Genomic DNA, 17,136 nt, shown 5'->3' with positions numbered 1-17,136 from the left:
ATAAATCTAAGCTCCAGTCCTTCTCCTCCTCCCTCCAAATCTGAGATCAAGGTTATACGAATGAAGAGGCAAGTTTAAAATCCAGAACCTCTCACAAAAGCCGTACTTCCTTTATAACAGAGGGCCAAAGGACTGAAGGGATATAACATGCACCGGTTTTCAGCCCCACCGCCTGCCACTACAGCAGTTCAGGTTACAAGAACCTTATGTATGCTGCAAAGTCCTTGCTGTCGACATTGCAAACACGACACGGTAACCACACTCATGCCTCTACCTAGCATATTACGGAGAAGTGTCTCGACTGGAGGAAGCGATTGGAAGGCAGGTGTAACTCTGCAGTTGATCAGTGACAAGAAGGCAGAAGGCTGCTAGCCCTCATTCAGCTTTCCTGCCCCGCCCTGGCCAGCACAGGCTAGCCTCATCTTGTCAGATGTCAGAAGCGGGTCAGCCCTGGATGGGAGACTGCCAAGAAAATCAGAGTTGCTGTGTAGAGGCAGACAGAGATACCAGTTTGGTGTAGTGGTGAAGTGCAAAGACTCTTATCCGGGAGAATCAGGTTCGATTCCCCCCTCCTCCACTTGCAGCAGCTGGAATGGGTCAGCTTCTGAGAGGATTGTCTCAGCCCCAACCACCTCACAGGGTGTCTGTTGTGGTGGGGAGGGGGGGAAGGTAAAGAAGATTGTGACCACTCTGAGGTTCAGAGCATAGGGCAGGATATAAATCTAATATCAAGTTTGGTGTAGCGGTGAAGTGCACAGACTCTTATCCGGGAGAATCAGGTTTGATTCCCCACTCCTTCACTTGCAACTGCTGGAATGGCCGTGGGTCAGCCATAGCTCTCTTATCTGGGAGAACCGGGTTTGATTCCCCACTCCTCCACTTGCAGCTGCTGGAATGGCCTTGGGTCAGCCAGAGCTCTCTTATCTGGGAGAACCGGGTTTGATTCCCCACTCCTCCACTTGCACCTGCTGAAATGGCCTTGGGTCAGCCAGAGCTCTCTTATCTGGGAGAACCGGGTTTGATTCCCCCCTCCTCCACTTGCAGCTGCTGGAATGGGTCAGCTTCTGAGAGGACTGTCTCAGCCCCAACCACCTCACAGGGTGTCTGTTGTGGTGGTGAGGGGGGAAGGTAAAGGAGATCCAGAGTATAGGGCAGGATATAAATCCAGTATCATCATCATCTTCTTCCTCCGGACCAGAAGCCACCTTCCTCTGATGGGAAGCATCCTGTATTAGGAGACCCAAATGCCCAGTGTGGAGAGGCGGCCACAGAAGCTGCTCTCAAGCAGAAGCTGATGTGGGAGAGGAGAGGCCAGGGCAGTCCCTCATCCAAGGAGGTTATGGGCAGCCTTCTCTGTGGGTGGAGGCCCTGGGCTCTCAGGAAGGCCTATGGCACTTGCTTCTTACAGCCCCCTATCCGTTTTCCTAGAGCACAGGAACAGACTGACTTACTGCTCCAACTCAGATGCCTCCCAGCGTTCCCATGACCCAAATGAGGTTCCCCTGGGGAACTGATCCCACGCCACCCTTCAGACAACAGGCTACTTCTACCAAGGCCTGTAGGCAAGAGCTACTGCACTGGAAAGCTGAAGGCAGGCCGGAGCTGCTAACCACGTTTTATATGTAGTGAATTTCCATTTCATTTTTTTAGTCTGCTTCACAGCCCATCCTTCAAAGCCACATGACGGGCACATGCCAGGGTGTGCTGAAATACGACTCTCGATACAACTACTCAAGGTGGCAACACCAGGCCCCACCACCGTGGAGTTCCAGATAAGGGGGGGCTTGTTATCCCTAGCCCCTGCCTGCGTTCTCTGGACCCCCTCACCATAAAAATCTCTGGCTAGGGGCCTAGGCCAGGCCAGCAGCAGACTACACCAAGAAAAATGGGCTCTGCAAGCAGATTACATACACTGTGCACAACTGTATAGATGTATGTAATTTATTCTGCTCATTTAGACTTGAGGGGAGGCGGCTGCACGGGAAGACAGCTCCGTGGAGCGCTAAAGACCCTTCCCTTGAGTGCCTGCTCCCCTCTTGACTTCCGCTCCCAGGCGCCCCCATGGCCACTGGGCCCTTGGCCTACACCCCAGCGGCTGGCCAGAGGTCGGCCTGGGAGGAAGGGTGACTCCGCCAGCTGCTCCATTCCCCTGATTACAACCTTTTCCCCAACTCGGCTGTCTTCGAGAGCGACTTTGTGCAGGTATCTCCCTTCTTAATTGGGCCAAAGGAGGCCAAATTAAAAACTAGAGAACAGGCCTTCTCTATAAAGGCACCCCAGTGGTGGAACCAGCTGCCGGAAGAGGTGCGGGCCCTACGGGATATTAGCCAATTCCGTAGGGCATGCAAAACCGCCCTCTTCCGGCTAGCCTTCTAAGATGGAACTTGGAATAAAACATCACGCCATCGTTAATACAACTGAGATAGTAGTACTATAAGATTATATTTTTTAGATTGTTTAAATATTTAATTGTTAATTGCATTGAATTGTATTATCTTGTTTTATTGTTTTAACATGGCTTTTGCCATGTCCTGTAAGCCGCCCTGAGCCTGCCTCGGCGGGGAGGGTGGGGTATAAATAAAATTTATTTATTATTATTATTATTGCTCCCAAGTCCATTGACCGCAAAGAGAAAGGGAAATAAGAGTCTCACCTCAACCACAAATGTGTCGATGATGTTGGGCTGAGGCAGGAACCAGTGCTCCACCTCCTCCTGATTCATGAGCGGGGTCAAGTGGAACTGCTTCAGGTATTCTGTCAGGAGTCTGTGTACCGCAGGGATGTCTTTGTGTTCCATCGGCCGTAGCCCCGGGGTCTTGGGAGTCTGGAGAAAGGGAGGGAGAAACAGAAGAGATCGACTGAGAAGGGCCACTGGCACAAGCTGTGTCCAGGAAGGCAGGCCTGCCTCCTCAGGTATCAGAGCTCCTGCTTCACAGTGAACGAAGGAGCTCCCTTCCAACCCATCTCCTGGTGAACCCCGCAGGTTTCTTGGAAGTATATCGGTGGTTCAACCGGTAGGCCAGTACTGCTGGAGAAGCGCTTTCTTAAAAGGGCTTTGGAACTGGAAACGGTGCAATGAACTAGTGGGCGTATTTCTTTCATCTGGCATTGGTAGCTTTTCAGACTAAACAAAACACTGCAGCTGCCCAGGGGTATCCTGGACACAGAAAAGGAGATTAAAAAGGGAACAATTCTGGTGAACGCACCTGTGTTCCCTTAAACGCCTTACAGCTGAGGCCCACTGCTGAAGGACATTTCAGAGGGCTACCTTGTTGGTGTGCAGCACAACGGTTTGATTCAAGTCCGGCAGTGCTTTAGAGAACAACTTTGGATCTGGAACACTGACTCACGCAGAAGCACAGAGTGAGCTTCCCGGAACGTGGGGGCAGTTCTGACGAATGCAGCTTTGACTCTCAGAAGTCTGAAACTGCTGCTGGTCTTTGAGGTGCTGCTGGACTTGGCATCTGTACTCCAGGCATGTTTACAGTCAGTGTACGGAAGAGCCAGAACTAACCCAGTGGAAGCCCCCCAATGCTTCTGCATTAGTCACTATTCCAGATCTAAAGCCACACCTGAAAGAACATCAGAAGAGCCCCGCTGGATCAAACCGTCTAGTCAAGCATCCTGTCTCTCACAGTGGCTAACACCACAAAGGCTGAGGCCTTCCCTGATACTTCCTAGCAGTGCTATTCAGAGGTTCACTGCCCCCGAATGCAAGCCCAAAGGAATGACTTATCCAGACTAGATTTGGGCAAGTAGCCACGCTGGTCTGAACAACGGAACACGGATTGAGTCCAGCGGCAACTTTAGGACCGATGAACTTTAATTCTGGGTAGAAGCCTTGAGGTGCGTGTGCACGGATTAAACTTTTGTTTGTCTTAAAGGTGCCACTGGACACTAACTTTGTTCTTGGGTCAGCTTTCACAGGAGGTGTCCTTGAAAGGGCAGCTGCTGTAAAAAGCTCTTTCAGCCCCACCTACCTCACAGGGTGTCTGTTGTGGTGGGGAGGGGGGGGAAGGTAAAGGAGATTGTGACCACTCTGAGGTTCAGAGCATAGGGCAGGATATAAATCCAATATCCAGTTTCGTGTAGTGATGTGCACAGACTCTTATCCGGGAGAATCAGGTTGGATTCCCCACTCCTCCACTTGCACCTGCTGGGATGGCCTTGAGTCAGCCAGAGCTCTCTTATCTGGGAGAACTGGGTTAGATTCCCCACTCCTCCACTTGCAGCTGCTGGAATGGCCTTGAGTCAGCCATAGCTCTAATAGAGAGCCAGTCTGGTGTAGTGGTTAAGTGCATGGACTCTTATCTGGGAGAACCGGGTTTGATTCCCCACTCCTCCACTTGCACCTGCTGGAATGGCCTTGGGTCAGCCAGAGCTCTCTTATCTGGGAGAACTGGGTTTGATTCCCCACTCCTCCACTTGCAGCTGCTGGAATGGCCTTGGGTCAGCCAGAGCTCTCTTATCTGGGAGAACCGGGTTTGATTCCCCACTCCTCCACTTGCACCTGCTGGAATGGCCTTGGGTCAGCCAGAGCTCTCTTATCTGGGAGAACCGGGTTTGATTCCCCACTCCTCCACTTGCACCTGCTGGGATGGCCTTGAGTCAGCCAGAGCTCTCTTTATCTGGGAGAACCGGGTTTGATTCCCCACTCCTCCACTTGCAGCTGCTGGAATGGCCTTGGATCAGCCAGAGCTCTCTTATCTGGGAGAACCGGGTTGGATTCTCCCCTCCTCCGCTTGCAGCTGCTAGAATGGCCTTGGGTCAGCCATAGCTCTGGGAGAACTGGGTTTGATTCCCCACTCCTCCACTTGCAGCTGCTGGAATGGGTCAGCTTCTGAGAGGACTGTCTCAGCCCAAACCACCTCACAGGGTGTCTGTTGTGGTGGGGAGGGGGGAAGGTAAAGGAGATTCAGAGTATAGGGCAGGATATAAATCCAATATCATCATCATCTTCTTCCTCCAGACCAGAAGCCACCTTCCTCTGATGGGAAACATCCTGCATCAAGAGACCCAAATGCCCAGTGTGGAGAGGCGGCCACAGAAGCTGATGTGGGAGAGGAGAGGCCAGGGCAGTCCCTCATCCAAAGACGTTACGGGCAGCCTTCTCTGTGGGTGGAGGCCCTGGGCTTTCAGGAAGCCCTATGGCACTTGCTTCTTACAGCCCCCTATTCGTTTTCCTAGAGCACAAGAACAGACTGACTTACTGCTCCAACTGCAGTGAGGTGGCACAGTGCAGTGGGGTTAAGAGTGTTATACCAGGATCTGGGAGACCAGGTTCAAATTCCTACTCCAACACAGAAGCTCACTGAGGTTCTTGTGAGGATAGAATGGAGGCGAGGACAAGGAAGTATGCCACTCTGGATCTCCAAAGGAGAGAAAGGCAGGGCATAAATGAAGTGCACGAAAGCCATAGCTTTGCTAAAACCCAAGCAATTTCTTTAGGCAAGAGCTGAAACGACAGAAGCTGGCTTACAAGGTGTCCTTCATAATGACTCGATCGTCAGATTCTTTATCGGGTGGATTTGCAACTGCGCGTATGAGAGGGAACGTCTCTGGAGCGTGGGGTCTCCGAGACCGCCTTGCTTTGTTCCTGTCGTGGGGGAGTTTACAATCCCTTCTCAAAAGGTTTTTACCCAGCGGCCCCGATTAGGTCGCAGCCCCGCCCAGCACAGACCTCCGGCAGCCGATAAAGCTTCATGGTGCGCTGCATTGTCATGTTCCGGCTGAGGTGGGAAAACTTCACTTCGATCAGCTTGCGCGGATTCAGAGACCGATGCCAGTAGCTGCCGAACGGAAGAAACCTGCAGGTTAATTTCTTTAATTCATCACGTCGCTTCTTGCTCCGCAAAGAGCCTTCGAAAACTGGAGCCCCCTCATAAAAACATAAGAGAAGCCATGTTGGATCAGGCCAATGGCCCATCCAGTCCAACACTCTGTCACACAGTGGCAAAAAATTTTATATATACACACATACTGTGGCTAATAGCCACTGAGGGACCTGTGCTCCATATTTTTATCTAAACCCCTCTTGAAGGTGGCTATGCTTGTGGCCGCCACCATCTCCTGTGGCAATGAATTCCACATGTTAATCACCCTTTGGGTGAAGAAGTACCTCCTTTTATCCGTTTTAACCTGGCTGCTCAGCGATCTCATCGAATGCCCACGAGTTCTTGTATTGTGAGAAAGGGAGAAAAATACTTCTTTCTCTGCTTTCTCCATCCCATGCATTATCTTGTAAACCTCTATCATGTCACCCCGCCGTCGACGTTTCTCCAAGCTAAAGAGTCCCAAGCGTTTCAACCTTTCTTCATAGGGAAAGTGTCCCAGACCTTTAATCATTCTAGTTGCCCTTTTCTGGACTTTCTCCAATGCTATAATATCCTTTCTGAGGTGCGGTGACCAGAACTGCACACAGTACTCCAAATGAGACCGCACCATCGATTTATACAGGGGCATTATGATACTGGCTGATTTGTTTTCAATTCCCTTCCTAATAATTCCCAGCATGGCGTTGGCCTTTTTTATTGCAAACGCACACTGTCTTGACATTTCAGCATTTTCAACAAAGCCGGACTTAAGTGTCTTTGTGACGGACGTTGGTCTGCTTGCATTTGCAGGCCCTGCTATGCCCCCCCTCCCCGGTGTTGCCAAAGTAGGCCTCTTCCGGCACAGTCTCCAAAACGTTTTAGACTACAGAGTGGGGAGCTTTTTTTAAAGTCAGATTGTAGGCATACGCTATCACTAGCCTCCGTGCCCAATGGCAGAGCACTCGTGTCTGCATGCAGAAGGCTCCTGGTTCAATTCCCAGCATCTCCCATTAAAAGGATCTAGGTGATCTGAAAGCAATACTCCCTCTAAGCTGTGGAGTCTTGGGAGCAAAAATTCTCCTTCGTGAGCTCCTGGCATTCAAGCTGTGAGCTACTGCATCGATTAAGAAGAGCCCCGTGGCGCAGAGTGGAAAAGCTGCAGTGCTGCAGTCCGAGCTCTCTGCTCACAACCTGAGTTTGATCCCAGCGGAAATTGGGTTCAGATAGCTGGCTCAAGGTTGACTCAGCCTTCCATCCTGAGTACCCAGCCTCCTGGGGGTGAAGCGTAGATGACCTGGGAAGGCAGTGGCAAACCACCACGTTAAAAAAGTCTGCCGTGAAAATGTCGTGATGAGACGTCACCCCAGAGTCGGTAACCACTGGTGCTTGCACCTTTACTGCATACATTATTTTGCTCTGGGACCATTTTTCCTGAGCTAAGACAAACACGTAAGCAGGAGGCTCAAAAACCTGTGACTTAGCTCACATTAACACAGCTTCAAGGGAACACTGTCTGAAAGACTGCTCTGCCTGAGATCCTGCTAGTCAGGTCAGACAATCCTGACTGTGACGGATTAATGTGCCAGGCCCATCATGGGACTTCCTTGCCTCTCCAGGCCCTCGGGTCCCCACAAAATGGTGCTTCATGGGGGAACAAGGGAACGCTGAAGAATGACGTGAAGGGCGTGTGCAGCTGAGAGAAGTGTTGGGAGCAAAGGGAGAACTGGAGCTTCGCCTCTTTTTCAGAAGCTGAAGCACATGCTGGGTCAGGGTTAAGTTGGGCATTCTCAAACTCTGTGTTCCGGCTCTCCAGAGCACGTTGAACGCATGACGCACCTTCCTACTGCTCTAGAGCACTCTTCCCCAGCCTGGGGCTCAGGACCCTGAAGTGGGTCACAGGTCAGCCCTCCGTAGTGCCCCCCCCCCACCCTTTCCATTGCTCTCTAGCATTCTGCAAACCAGAATCTGAGAACCGGATCTTCCATGTCATTCATGAGTTGGTATGTTTTCTTCACTGCATGTACAGGTTGGTCAAGTAAAACGTGTAAAACGTGTCCTGATGGTTACTAGAATGAGTTTCGTGGAATCTGGGGGGGGGGGGGGAAGGGGGAGTTAGAGTGGCTAATGGAGGAGGAGAGGATGGTCAAAGTATCTTCCATATTCAAAGAATGGAATGTAACCTCTATATGCAAAGGCTCAGTAAGTAAGAATGCCACTTGCTTGGGGTTCGCTATGGGGGTTCACTGTGCCTTTTGTGCGAAGGTTGTCCGTTTCTCAAAAACATCTGAAAATAAAGTACTGACCTAGATAGATTCCAAGGTCATCGTTTGGCCTAGGACACCAAAACCCCTTATGCCACTCCTGGGTGGGTCGCCATACCAAGTAAATTTGGAACAGTGGGTCGCCATACGGAAAGGGTTGGGATTTGGGCACCGCTGCTCTAGAGTGTCCTAACGCACGGCTCGAGAAACCCCAACTTAACCTCCACATTACATGTGCTCCAACCGCCTGGTTCATCGCTCCAAAAAGGTACAAACCTCCAATTCTACTTCTGCTCCCGACACCTGCACCCAAAAGGTTTCATCAGGCTCCTAAGTGTCGCTTCCAATGATTTTTAAAGACAGGCTGGTTCAGTCGCAAGTCTCCCCTCATTTGCATAATTGTTTAAACCTCAGGCTTGATGGCTCATTTCCCACTTGCCTTTACCAACAGTATAGATGGGGACTGACTCTCCGCACTTCGTTCCAGAGCGAGTTTCAAGGCCCAGGGTGAGCCCGGCAGGTGAGCTGAGCAAAGAATTACTCACAGGAAGTCAACATGACCAAAATCCTCCAGGAACCAGTGGAAAGAAGCTGCTGGGAGAGAGAGATAAAATCCAGCCAGGATTCTTGTTCAGTCCTTACCGACAGGTCCCAACAGGTTTTGGAAGCACCACGCCGGCAGTGTACACAGCCTGGAAAATCCCCTCCAAGTGTACCCGTCGGGTGATCTCTCGGATCAGGACCGGTGCCACCCGCTTGGAACGCAGCTTCTTGTGCACGCAGAGGAAGTTGATCTCCACCATCTTCTTTTCCCTTAAGAGGAAGACAAAAATAAAATTAAAACCGTGAGGATCTCTGCAATATTAAGAGTTTCAGACTAGGCCTTGAAACCCTCTAGATCAAGCCCCCACACAGCACAAAGCACACTTGTAGGGCAAAGGTCAAGAAAGGCCTCACCAAACTGGAAACTATCCATCCAGTCAGGACCACAACACATCACCAGAAACATTCGGAGACTGAGCCAGTCCAGTTACGGTTGGTTTTAATGTTAGACTCTTCACTGCCTTAGGTTGAGAAGGTGGTGAGAATAATAATTCTGGAAATTCTGAAGCTGGAGAGGGAGAGACTTTTCCTTCTTTTTTCTTAATCAAAAAAGACAGGCTGGGGGGGGGGACCTGATATAAACAGTGTTGCGCTTTTACCTGTAACTGTTGTTCATTAAGGTGTCTTCTGTGCAGGCACACATTAGGACTGTGCTTGCGTAGACCACCCACTGGAGGCTCTCCTATAGCTCTTTCAATAAAAGTCAACACTCTAAGGGGAGCCCCTCCCCTTCAGAGTTCATTAGAGGCTATTTTCTGCCCAAGGGCCACATGCTCTGCAAGAGGAGGCCCCCTCCCCATAGTCTTCCTGAGCCTCTGCAAGCACCAGCGATGTAGATCCATGCTAAGAACTCACAGTGGGAAGAAGGGAGGAAATGCGTGCCTGTACAGAAGAACAGTTACTGCTAAGTGCAACCCTGTTTTCATCTTCGGTCTTTTGTGCAGTCCCACACTGGGAGATGCTATTAAGCTCCTTACGTCGGAGGTAGAGTGGATTTTAGTTGAACAAGGAGCGCAGCACTGCTCTGCCAACTGCTGAATCCCTTCTCACATTCATGACCACAGAACAAAGCTTGACAAAGGTGTCTGAAGATGACAGGTGTCCTCAAATTTGGTTTAGGGGTTAAGTGCATAGGCTCTTATCTGGAATAACCAGTTTGATTCCCCACTCCTGCTGATGTGACCCTGGGTCAGCCACAAGTTCTCTCAAGGCTGTTCTGCTCAAGAGCAGTTCTGGGAGAGCTCTCTCAGCCCCACCTACCTCACAGGGTGTCTGTTGTGGGGAGGGGAAGGGAAAGGAGATTGTAAGCCACTTTGAGATGCCTTTGGCTAGCAAAGAGTGGGGTATAAGTTCAATTTTGTCTCCTCTGAAACGCCTGCACCCTTTCGGAGTGAGTTTAAGCTCCAGAGGACATGGTAGCTTAGCCTTTTTATATCCCAATCAGACAGCAGGGACCATCCACCTGGAAATGGTTTGCACTCATGTGGGTTCCCCTCTGAACTACCAGACAAGCAAACAAAAAACACACCCATTTACTCATCTAAGACTTTCTAGTGAACAGCCCACGTGAATTGAGAATATGGGCTGTCTGGTCAGAGAACTTGAACTGGGATCATTCGCAGGGACTACTGGGTCCCCGTGAAGCAGGTCTGTGGCTAGAGGCAGGCGTACATACTGGCCCGTGGACAATGACAAGAAGACCGGGAACCAAATTTAGTTGGGTCAAAAGGGAGTGGTCAGGCCACGCCATGTATCCTCCTTTCGGATCTTGGTTAACACTCTGTGAATGAGTAGGGATGGTGGGAATGCATAAAAGAGGGTGCCTGTCCATCTTATTTGAAATGCACCACCCAGAGAAAGATCAAACTCCACCCTGGAACAGAATAACAGGGCTTTTGGATTGTGGTGGGTAGCTGGAGAATGTAATTCTCCCCAAGGACCATTTGTGCTCCACCCCGCTTAAAATGTCTTTAAGGACAGCCAGGTGACTTATTCACAACCAGCGCCAGTCAGAAAGATGTTTTTTGATGCCTGCTGCAGCTCTTTAGGGAATGGCTGGTGTTGAGACCACATCTCTAGTCCTCTGATTGGAGCTACGCCTGCCCCTGGGCTACAGATACGGAAAAGGACTATTGTGTAGGATACTGTGGCATGTGAGGCTGCCAGTGCCAAGAATATGGTGAGTACGACTGATAAAATTGATATTACTGCAGAGGTCTGTACGGAGTGGGCAGGCCCGTGGTAATGTCAAATAAAGGAGCTGTTGGCTTGCTTTTCTTGATCTGTGACGAGAAATTGTCAGTCGAAGAGGCAAACCATGTCATACCCTAGAATGGAAGGTCCTCCGCCTTCTGTTAGGTGTCAAACCCGGAAGCTTCAACTAGTGCAGAACGCGGCAGCTAGGCTGCTACTCACTGCCTATTGCATACTGGGTTCGTTTCAAGGTGCTGGTTCTTACCCTTTAAGGTCAGGGGGCTGCATACCTTAGGGACTGCCTTTCCCCACGTTCCCCAGAGAGCACTTCGGTCTGATCACAAAATCTACTTTCAATCCCCAGCCCTAAGGAGGCCAGGCTCATGACAGCTAGAGCCAGAACCTTCTCTGTAGTGGCCCCACGCTGGTGGAATGAGTTGCTGGAAGAAGTTAGGGCCCTGGGAGAACTCACCCAGTTCCGCAGGGCCTGTGAGACGGCACTCTTCCACCAGGCATTTGTAAACTAGACTGCTGCCCACTACAGTTCTCAGGTAACATACTGACCACCCCCTTGCAATCTGCTTTAAACAAGCTAAAAACAAGGGAGCAGGCCTTCTCGATAATGGCTCCCCAATGGTGGAATCAGCTGCCAGAGGAGGTGCAGGCCCTGCGGGACCTTAAGCAGTTCCGTAGGGCTTGTAAAACCGCCCTCTTCCAACTTGCTTTCTAAGGTGGAATCTTGGTAATGACATCCAGCCATCCATATATATGTACTGAACTGTAGCACCATTGATTTATATTGGTTTTAACTTATTTACTCCATTTAAACTCATGAATTTGTAATTTAACTGTATTTTAACTGTATTTGGTGTAGTGGTTAACTGTGCGGACTCTTATCTGGGAGAACCGGGTTTGATTCCCCACTCCTCCACTTGCAGCTGCTGGAATGGCCTTGGGTAAGCCATAGCTCTCTTATCTGGGAGAACCGGGTTTGATTCCCCACTCCTCCACTTGCAGCTGCTGGAATGGCCTTGGGTCAGCCAGAGCTCTCTTATCTGGGAGAACCGGGTTGGATTCCCAACTCCTCCACTTGCAGCTGCTGGAATGGCCTTGGGTCAGCCAGAGCTCTCTTATCTGGGAGAACCGGGTTGGATTCCCCACTCCTCCACTTGCAGCTGCTGGAATGGCCTTGGGTCAGCCAGAGCTCTCTTATCTGGGAGAACCGGGTTGGATTCCCCCCTCCTCCACTTGCACCTGCTGGAATGGCCTTGGGTAAGCCAGAGCTCTCTTATCTGGGAGAACCGGGTTGGATTCCCCACTCCTCCACTTGCAGCTGCTGGAATGGCCTTGGGTCAGCCAGAGCTCTCTTATCTGGGAGAACCGGGTTGGATTCCCCACTCCTCCACTTGCACCTGCTGGAATGGCCTTGGGTCAGCCATAGCTCTGGCAGAGGTTGTCCTTGAAAGGGCAGCTGCTGTGAGAGCCCTCTCCAGCCCCACCCACCTCACAGGGTGTCTGTTGTGGGGGAGGAAGGGAAAGGAGATTGTGAGCTGCTCTGAGACTCTTCGGAGTGGAGGCGGGATATAAATCCAATATCTTCTTCTTCTTGTATTAATTGTATTTTATCGTAATATGGTATATGTACCATGTCTTGTGAGCCACCCTGAGTGGGGAGGGCAGGATATAAATAAAAATTATATTATTATTATTATTTATAGCAGCAGCGAGGACAATCCAGAACTGTTCTGCAGAGAATCATTCATCTGAAAGCTAAGATCACAGCACCAAAAGGTTAATTGTTCTATGTTTTTGTTTATGGCTTTTATGTCCTGTCGTTATATTTACTCATGCACGTGCATGACTATGTAAGCCGCCCTGAGCCCACCGCGGCGGAAAGGGCGGGGTATAAACGGAATTCAATAAATAAAAATAAACAAGCTGGGAGAGCTGTGGAATGTAACCGCTTGCATCTTCCCAGGACAAGGGCTGACGCCATGGCCCTGGAGGAGTCAACTGCACATCTGCCCACGTTAATTTGTTGTTTCGACAGAAGCGACACCTCCGCTTGCAGCAATTTCGCGAGAGGCTTCTTCGCCTCCGGTACCAATTCCAAATCCGCAGCCATCTTCTCCCGGAGGAACAACTGCTAAACTCCCACGACTGCGCTGTCGCTGACGATGCGTAGGCTGAGCGCTGCTGAAGAGTAGACTTTCCTGCTAAGTGCATCCATTTTCCACACTTCTGTCAGCTGGCAAGGAATGCGCTCCTGGGCAGTACTCCGTTCGCATCTCTTTTGCTAGGAGGCATGAAGCTGAGGACGGCTAAACAAATACGTCACGACCTTCCTGCTGAACTCTGTACAAGTTTCTCCACCTCTTTGGAAATGGCAGCCATGATGGCTGGCTTCTGCCGGAGAGCCTTGGAGATGTCTGCAATGCCTTCAGGATGGGGGAGGCAACCGTACCAGGCGATTCTGCACACAATTTCCCCAAGTTCTTATCCTTCAGTCCAGGGTTGCTGGAGGTCACTTCTGTGTCCAACCGTTTAGCCGTTCACACCATCTGTTCAGCATATGGCCTGGTAAAAACTGCACTCCTAAGCTCCGCTCACAACCTCAGTTTGATCATGGCAGAAGCTGGGTCCAGGTAGCCTGCTCGAGGTTGACTCAGCCTTCCATCCTTCCGAGGCCGGTCAAAGGAGTCCCCAGCTTGCTGGGGGGAAAGCGTAGGTGACCAGGGAAGGCAATGGCAAACCACCCCGTAAAAAGTCTGCCGTGAAAACTTCACGATGCGACGTCACCCCAGAGTTGGGAACGACTGGTGCTTGCACAAGGGACCTTTCCTTTCCTTTCCCCCTCTCTTGAGCTTGCTTGTGGGGAGAGGGCAGGATAGAAATTGAGTGAATGACTGAAAGGTTTTCCTTTTTAAAGATCCGTATGTGGTTCTGTACATAAGAGCCCCGTGGCTGCAGAGTGGTAAAGCTGCAGTACTGCAGTAGGAGCCCTCTGCTCATGACCTGAGTTCGATCCCAGCAGAAGCTGGTTTAGGTAGCCGGCTCCAGGTTGATTCAGCCTTCCATCCTTCCGAGGTCAGTCAAACGAGTCCCCAGCTTGCTGGGGGGAAAGCGTAGAGGACTGGGGAAGGCAACGGCAAACCACCCTGTAAAAAGTCCGCCGTGAAAACTTCGTGATGCGACGTCACCCCAGAGTCGGGAACGACTGGTGCTTGCGCAGGGGACTACCTTTACCTTTTTTTTACCTTTACTCCTTCCTCAGAATCTGAATGTCCCATGAGGGGCTGATTAGAAACTGGAGGGGGAGACCAAACTAACAGAGCTATTGTTTCCCGGTTCTGTGAGAAACAGAACCTCAGTTCCAGGGGTACCTTTCTTGACTGCCGATCATCTCATTCTTGTGGTCTGGGAGAGAGAAAGCAGTAAGGACAGCCTTGCCACTGAGGGGGTGGCATCGCACCCTGCCATGGTGTTGGCCAGGGCACTTCAGATTGACCAGTTGCTGGAGCTGCTAGGGCGCTCTGACAGGCCTGTATTTCCCCTTCAGAACAGGAGTACACCAGAGAAACACGCGGAGATGGTAGAGGAACTTCTGAAAGGGAGGTGACTTTGCTGAGGCTGACAAACTGCTTGGTTCTGGGAGTGTCTTGAAACCAGAGCGATGCTTCCCTTTATGTTTCGTTTTTGAACGGGCTTTCTTAGGTAACAGTTCTGAAGAACATCATTCAACTGATCAGGCTGGTGATCAGACTCGATGTTTTGGCTGTGTTCCCTGAACTCAAAGGCAGGCTCATAAGATGATCGGTTCTAGCCAATTATTTCGATGGCAAGGATTGCCGGGGGAGATGCCTTTGCAGCCGGGCTATTAGAGCATGAGAGCGGTTTCCTCTATAAACTCGCTTTTAATCATGCCAATTGATCTGTGTGGGCTTTTGGGGTAAACTGGAGGCAACTTCCGCATGTGGCCAAGCAAAACAGACAGAGGAGGTGCTCATCCAGGTGAGCCCTTGGTGTGCCATGCTGGGTATATTTCTTAAAGAAAGCTTTCTGCAGCATCTCGAGAGACACACGCACAGCCCCAGTTGCAAGGAAAATTCAGAAATATATTTGAAATAACTCACAAAATTCAGAGCTGAGAAGAAACGCGTCCAAACCACACAGCAGTGAAGAAAGGACTGAGGGACCACTGGGCAAGAATACAACCTCTAATGAGCTTTGCGGGGGAGGGGCTCCCCTCAGAGTGTCGACTAGAGCTGCAGGAGAGCCTCCGGTGGGCAACCTGCACAAGCAGCGTTCAAGTGTGGGACTGCACAGAAGACTGAAGACGTAATACATTCTTGTGAGGCTAGAGAGGGTCCCACTGGAAAGAAAGGCAGGGTTTAACCAAAGCAAATACATTTCTTATAAAGCACAAGCTTATTTTAGTGTTTTGACAATCCAGTACAGTTTTGTATGCCAAGCTGCATTATCTGACATTACAGAATATGAAAGGATTAAGATTTCCTCTTAAGAACATTTTCCTGCAAGAGAGTGAGGAAAGGAAAGGAACGGTCCCCTGTGCAAGCACCAGTCGTTTCCGACTCTGGGGTGACGTTGCTTTCACGACATTTTCACGGCAGACTTTTTACGGGGTGGTTTGCCATCGCCTTCCCCAGTCTTTTACACTTTCCCCCCAGCAAGCTGGGGACTCATCTTACTGACCTCGGAAGGATGGAAGGTTGAGTCAACCTTGGGCCAGCTACCTGAATCCAGCTTCCGACGGAATCAAACTCAGGTCAGGAGCAAAGAGTTCAGACCACAGTACTGCAGTACTGCTGCTTTACCACTCTGCACCACGGGGCCGCTTAAGAGAGCGAGAGAGAGCTGCCAACTGCAAAACTCTACGAGACTTCAGAACATTAAAACACTTAACTTTACTGCCATATATTATCACTACACACATTATAACATATTATCAACAAAATAAGTCACATTTAATCAGTACTGTCCATGCCTACAATATCTTGCAACCCTCCTTGAGTTTCAATAAGGAAGGCTGACCACAAATTAAATAAAATGTAGACATTATGATTAACTAATGCCGTAGTTTGTCTAACATAGAAACCATCATTTTAAGTTACTAAAATCTTACCAAAACCAATCATTTTTCTAATCCAAAAAAGAGAAATTACTTTAGTCAAGTTATTTTCAATGCACTCCAAATTTTCTGATTTGTAAATAATAAACCGGGGGAGGGGGGGGAGAGAGTGTCCTCAAAACCAGTCTCCCCCCCAGCTTTCTTGCTCTGTTGCTGATAAGTTTTTCGTTTGGAAGTGATTTCTTCCTTAGCATGAAATTTCAGTGCCGGTTACCATGCTGTGGTTTCAGTTGTGCTTTTAGACTGAGGCTCGTTGCTCTTTCAGACTAATGTTTTCAGATGTGCTATGTCCTTTTTTTTATAGTATTTGGTGGTTTGTTGCATCAGCCTCCTTGTGTATTAGTTATATGAGAACGACAGTCTGAATGATCTAAATAAAGAAGATTTCTGAAGCAAAAAAAGTCAACAAGTATTTTTGGGAGGAGAAGGAGTACGCTCCCAACCCCCGCTGATTACAAGTCTGCCCAGCCACACTGGAAGACATCGACTTAACACTTCCCAAAATAAGAGAGTCAGCAGCTCAAGACTGTTTTGAGTTCCTGCCCCGGTGCTCTGCACGGCTATTTTCAACAGGGGATTAAAAGGTGTTCTGGGGTCTCAGTCCTGCTTCAAATTAAAATCCGATTTCAATCCACAAGTGAGTTCGCCCACCTGGAGAGCAAAGTGCAAAGGTGTCTCTTTAAAACCAGGGCTTAGACAAAAAAAAAAAAGCTAATATGACTTACGCTTCATATATGTGAACAGTGGCTGGAATTGCACTAATAAAGCCCACCAACTTCTTGCTCGAGATGACCCTCACACCGCAGTGCCACTGAGGTAGCCAGCCTGGGGGACGCAAAGCCCTGGAAATGAAGCAAGTCCTCGTTAGATGCCTTTGCTCAAGAGCCCGTGTGATACTTACCATGAGCTGTACATGAATGGCTGCTTAACCAGGGGTGGATCCAAACCAGCAAAGATTCTAGGAACTGACATTAGCCATTCATTCTGATTTTGCAGAAGCTCGGACAGAAGGAGATATTGAAGATATTGGATTTATATCCCGCGCTCCACTCCAAAGAGTCTCAGAGCGGCTCACAATCTCCTTTCCCTTCCTCCCCCCCACAACAGACACCCTGTG

General features: G+C 49.9%; 1 protein-coding gene across 1 annotated transcript in view; it reads right to left on the bottom strand.

The window, feature by feature from the left end:
- Nucleotides 1-2,623: 2,623 nt before the first annotated feature.
- Nucleotides 2,624-17,136, bottom strand: part of LOC132590781 (glycylpeptide N-tetradecanoyltransferase 1-like) — a gene marked incomplete at its 3' end in the record, with an annotated part of 39,704 nt that continues 25,191 nt past the window's right edge. Inside the window, exons 6-9 of the mRNA XM_060263703.1 lie at nt 16,745-16,861; nt 8,717-8,887; nt 5,681-5,789; nt 2,624-2,824 (exon numbers count right to left, since the gene is read on the bottom strand). Of these exons, the coding sequence (XP_060119686.1) occupies nt 2,624-2,824; nt 5,681-5,789; nt 8,717-8,887; nt 16,745-16,861 (598 nt within the window). The remainder of the gene's footprint in view (nt 2,825-5,680; nt 5,790-8,716; nt 8,888-16,744; nt 16,862-17,136) is intronic.

This window comes from Heteronotia binoei, unplaced genomic scaffold (genome assembly GCF_032191835.1).
Source record: "Heteronotia binoei isolate CCM8104 ecotype False Entrance Well unplaced genomic scaffold, APGP_CSIRO_Hbin_v1 ptg000728l, whole genome shotgun sequence".
Classification (NCBI taxonomy): Eukaryota; Metazoa; Chordata; class Lepidosauria; order Squamata; family Gekkonidae; genus Heteronotia; species Heteronotia binoei.
This window is presented reverse-complemented; position numbering and strand designations above follow the sequence as displayed.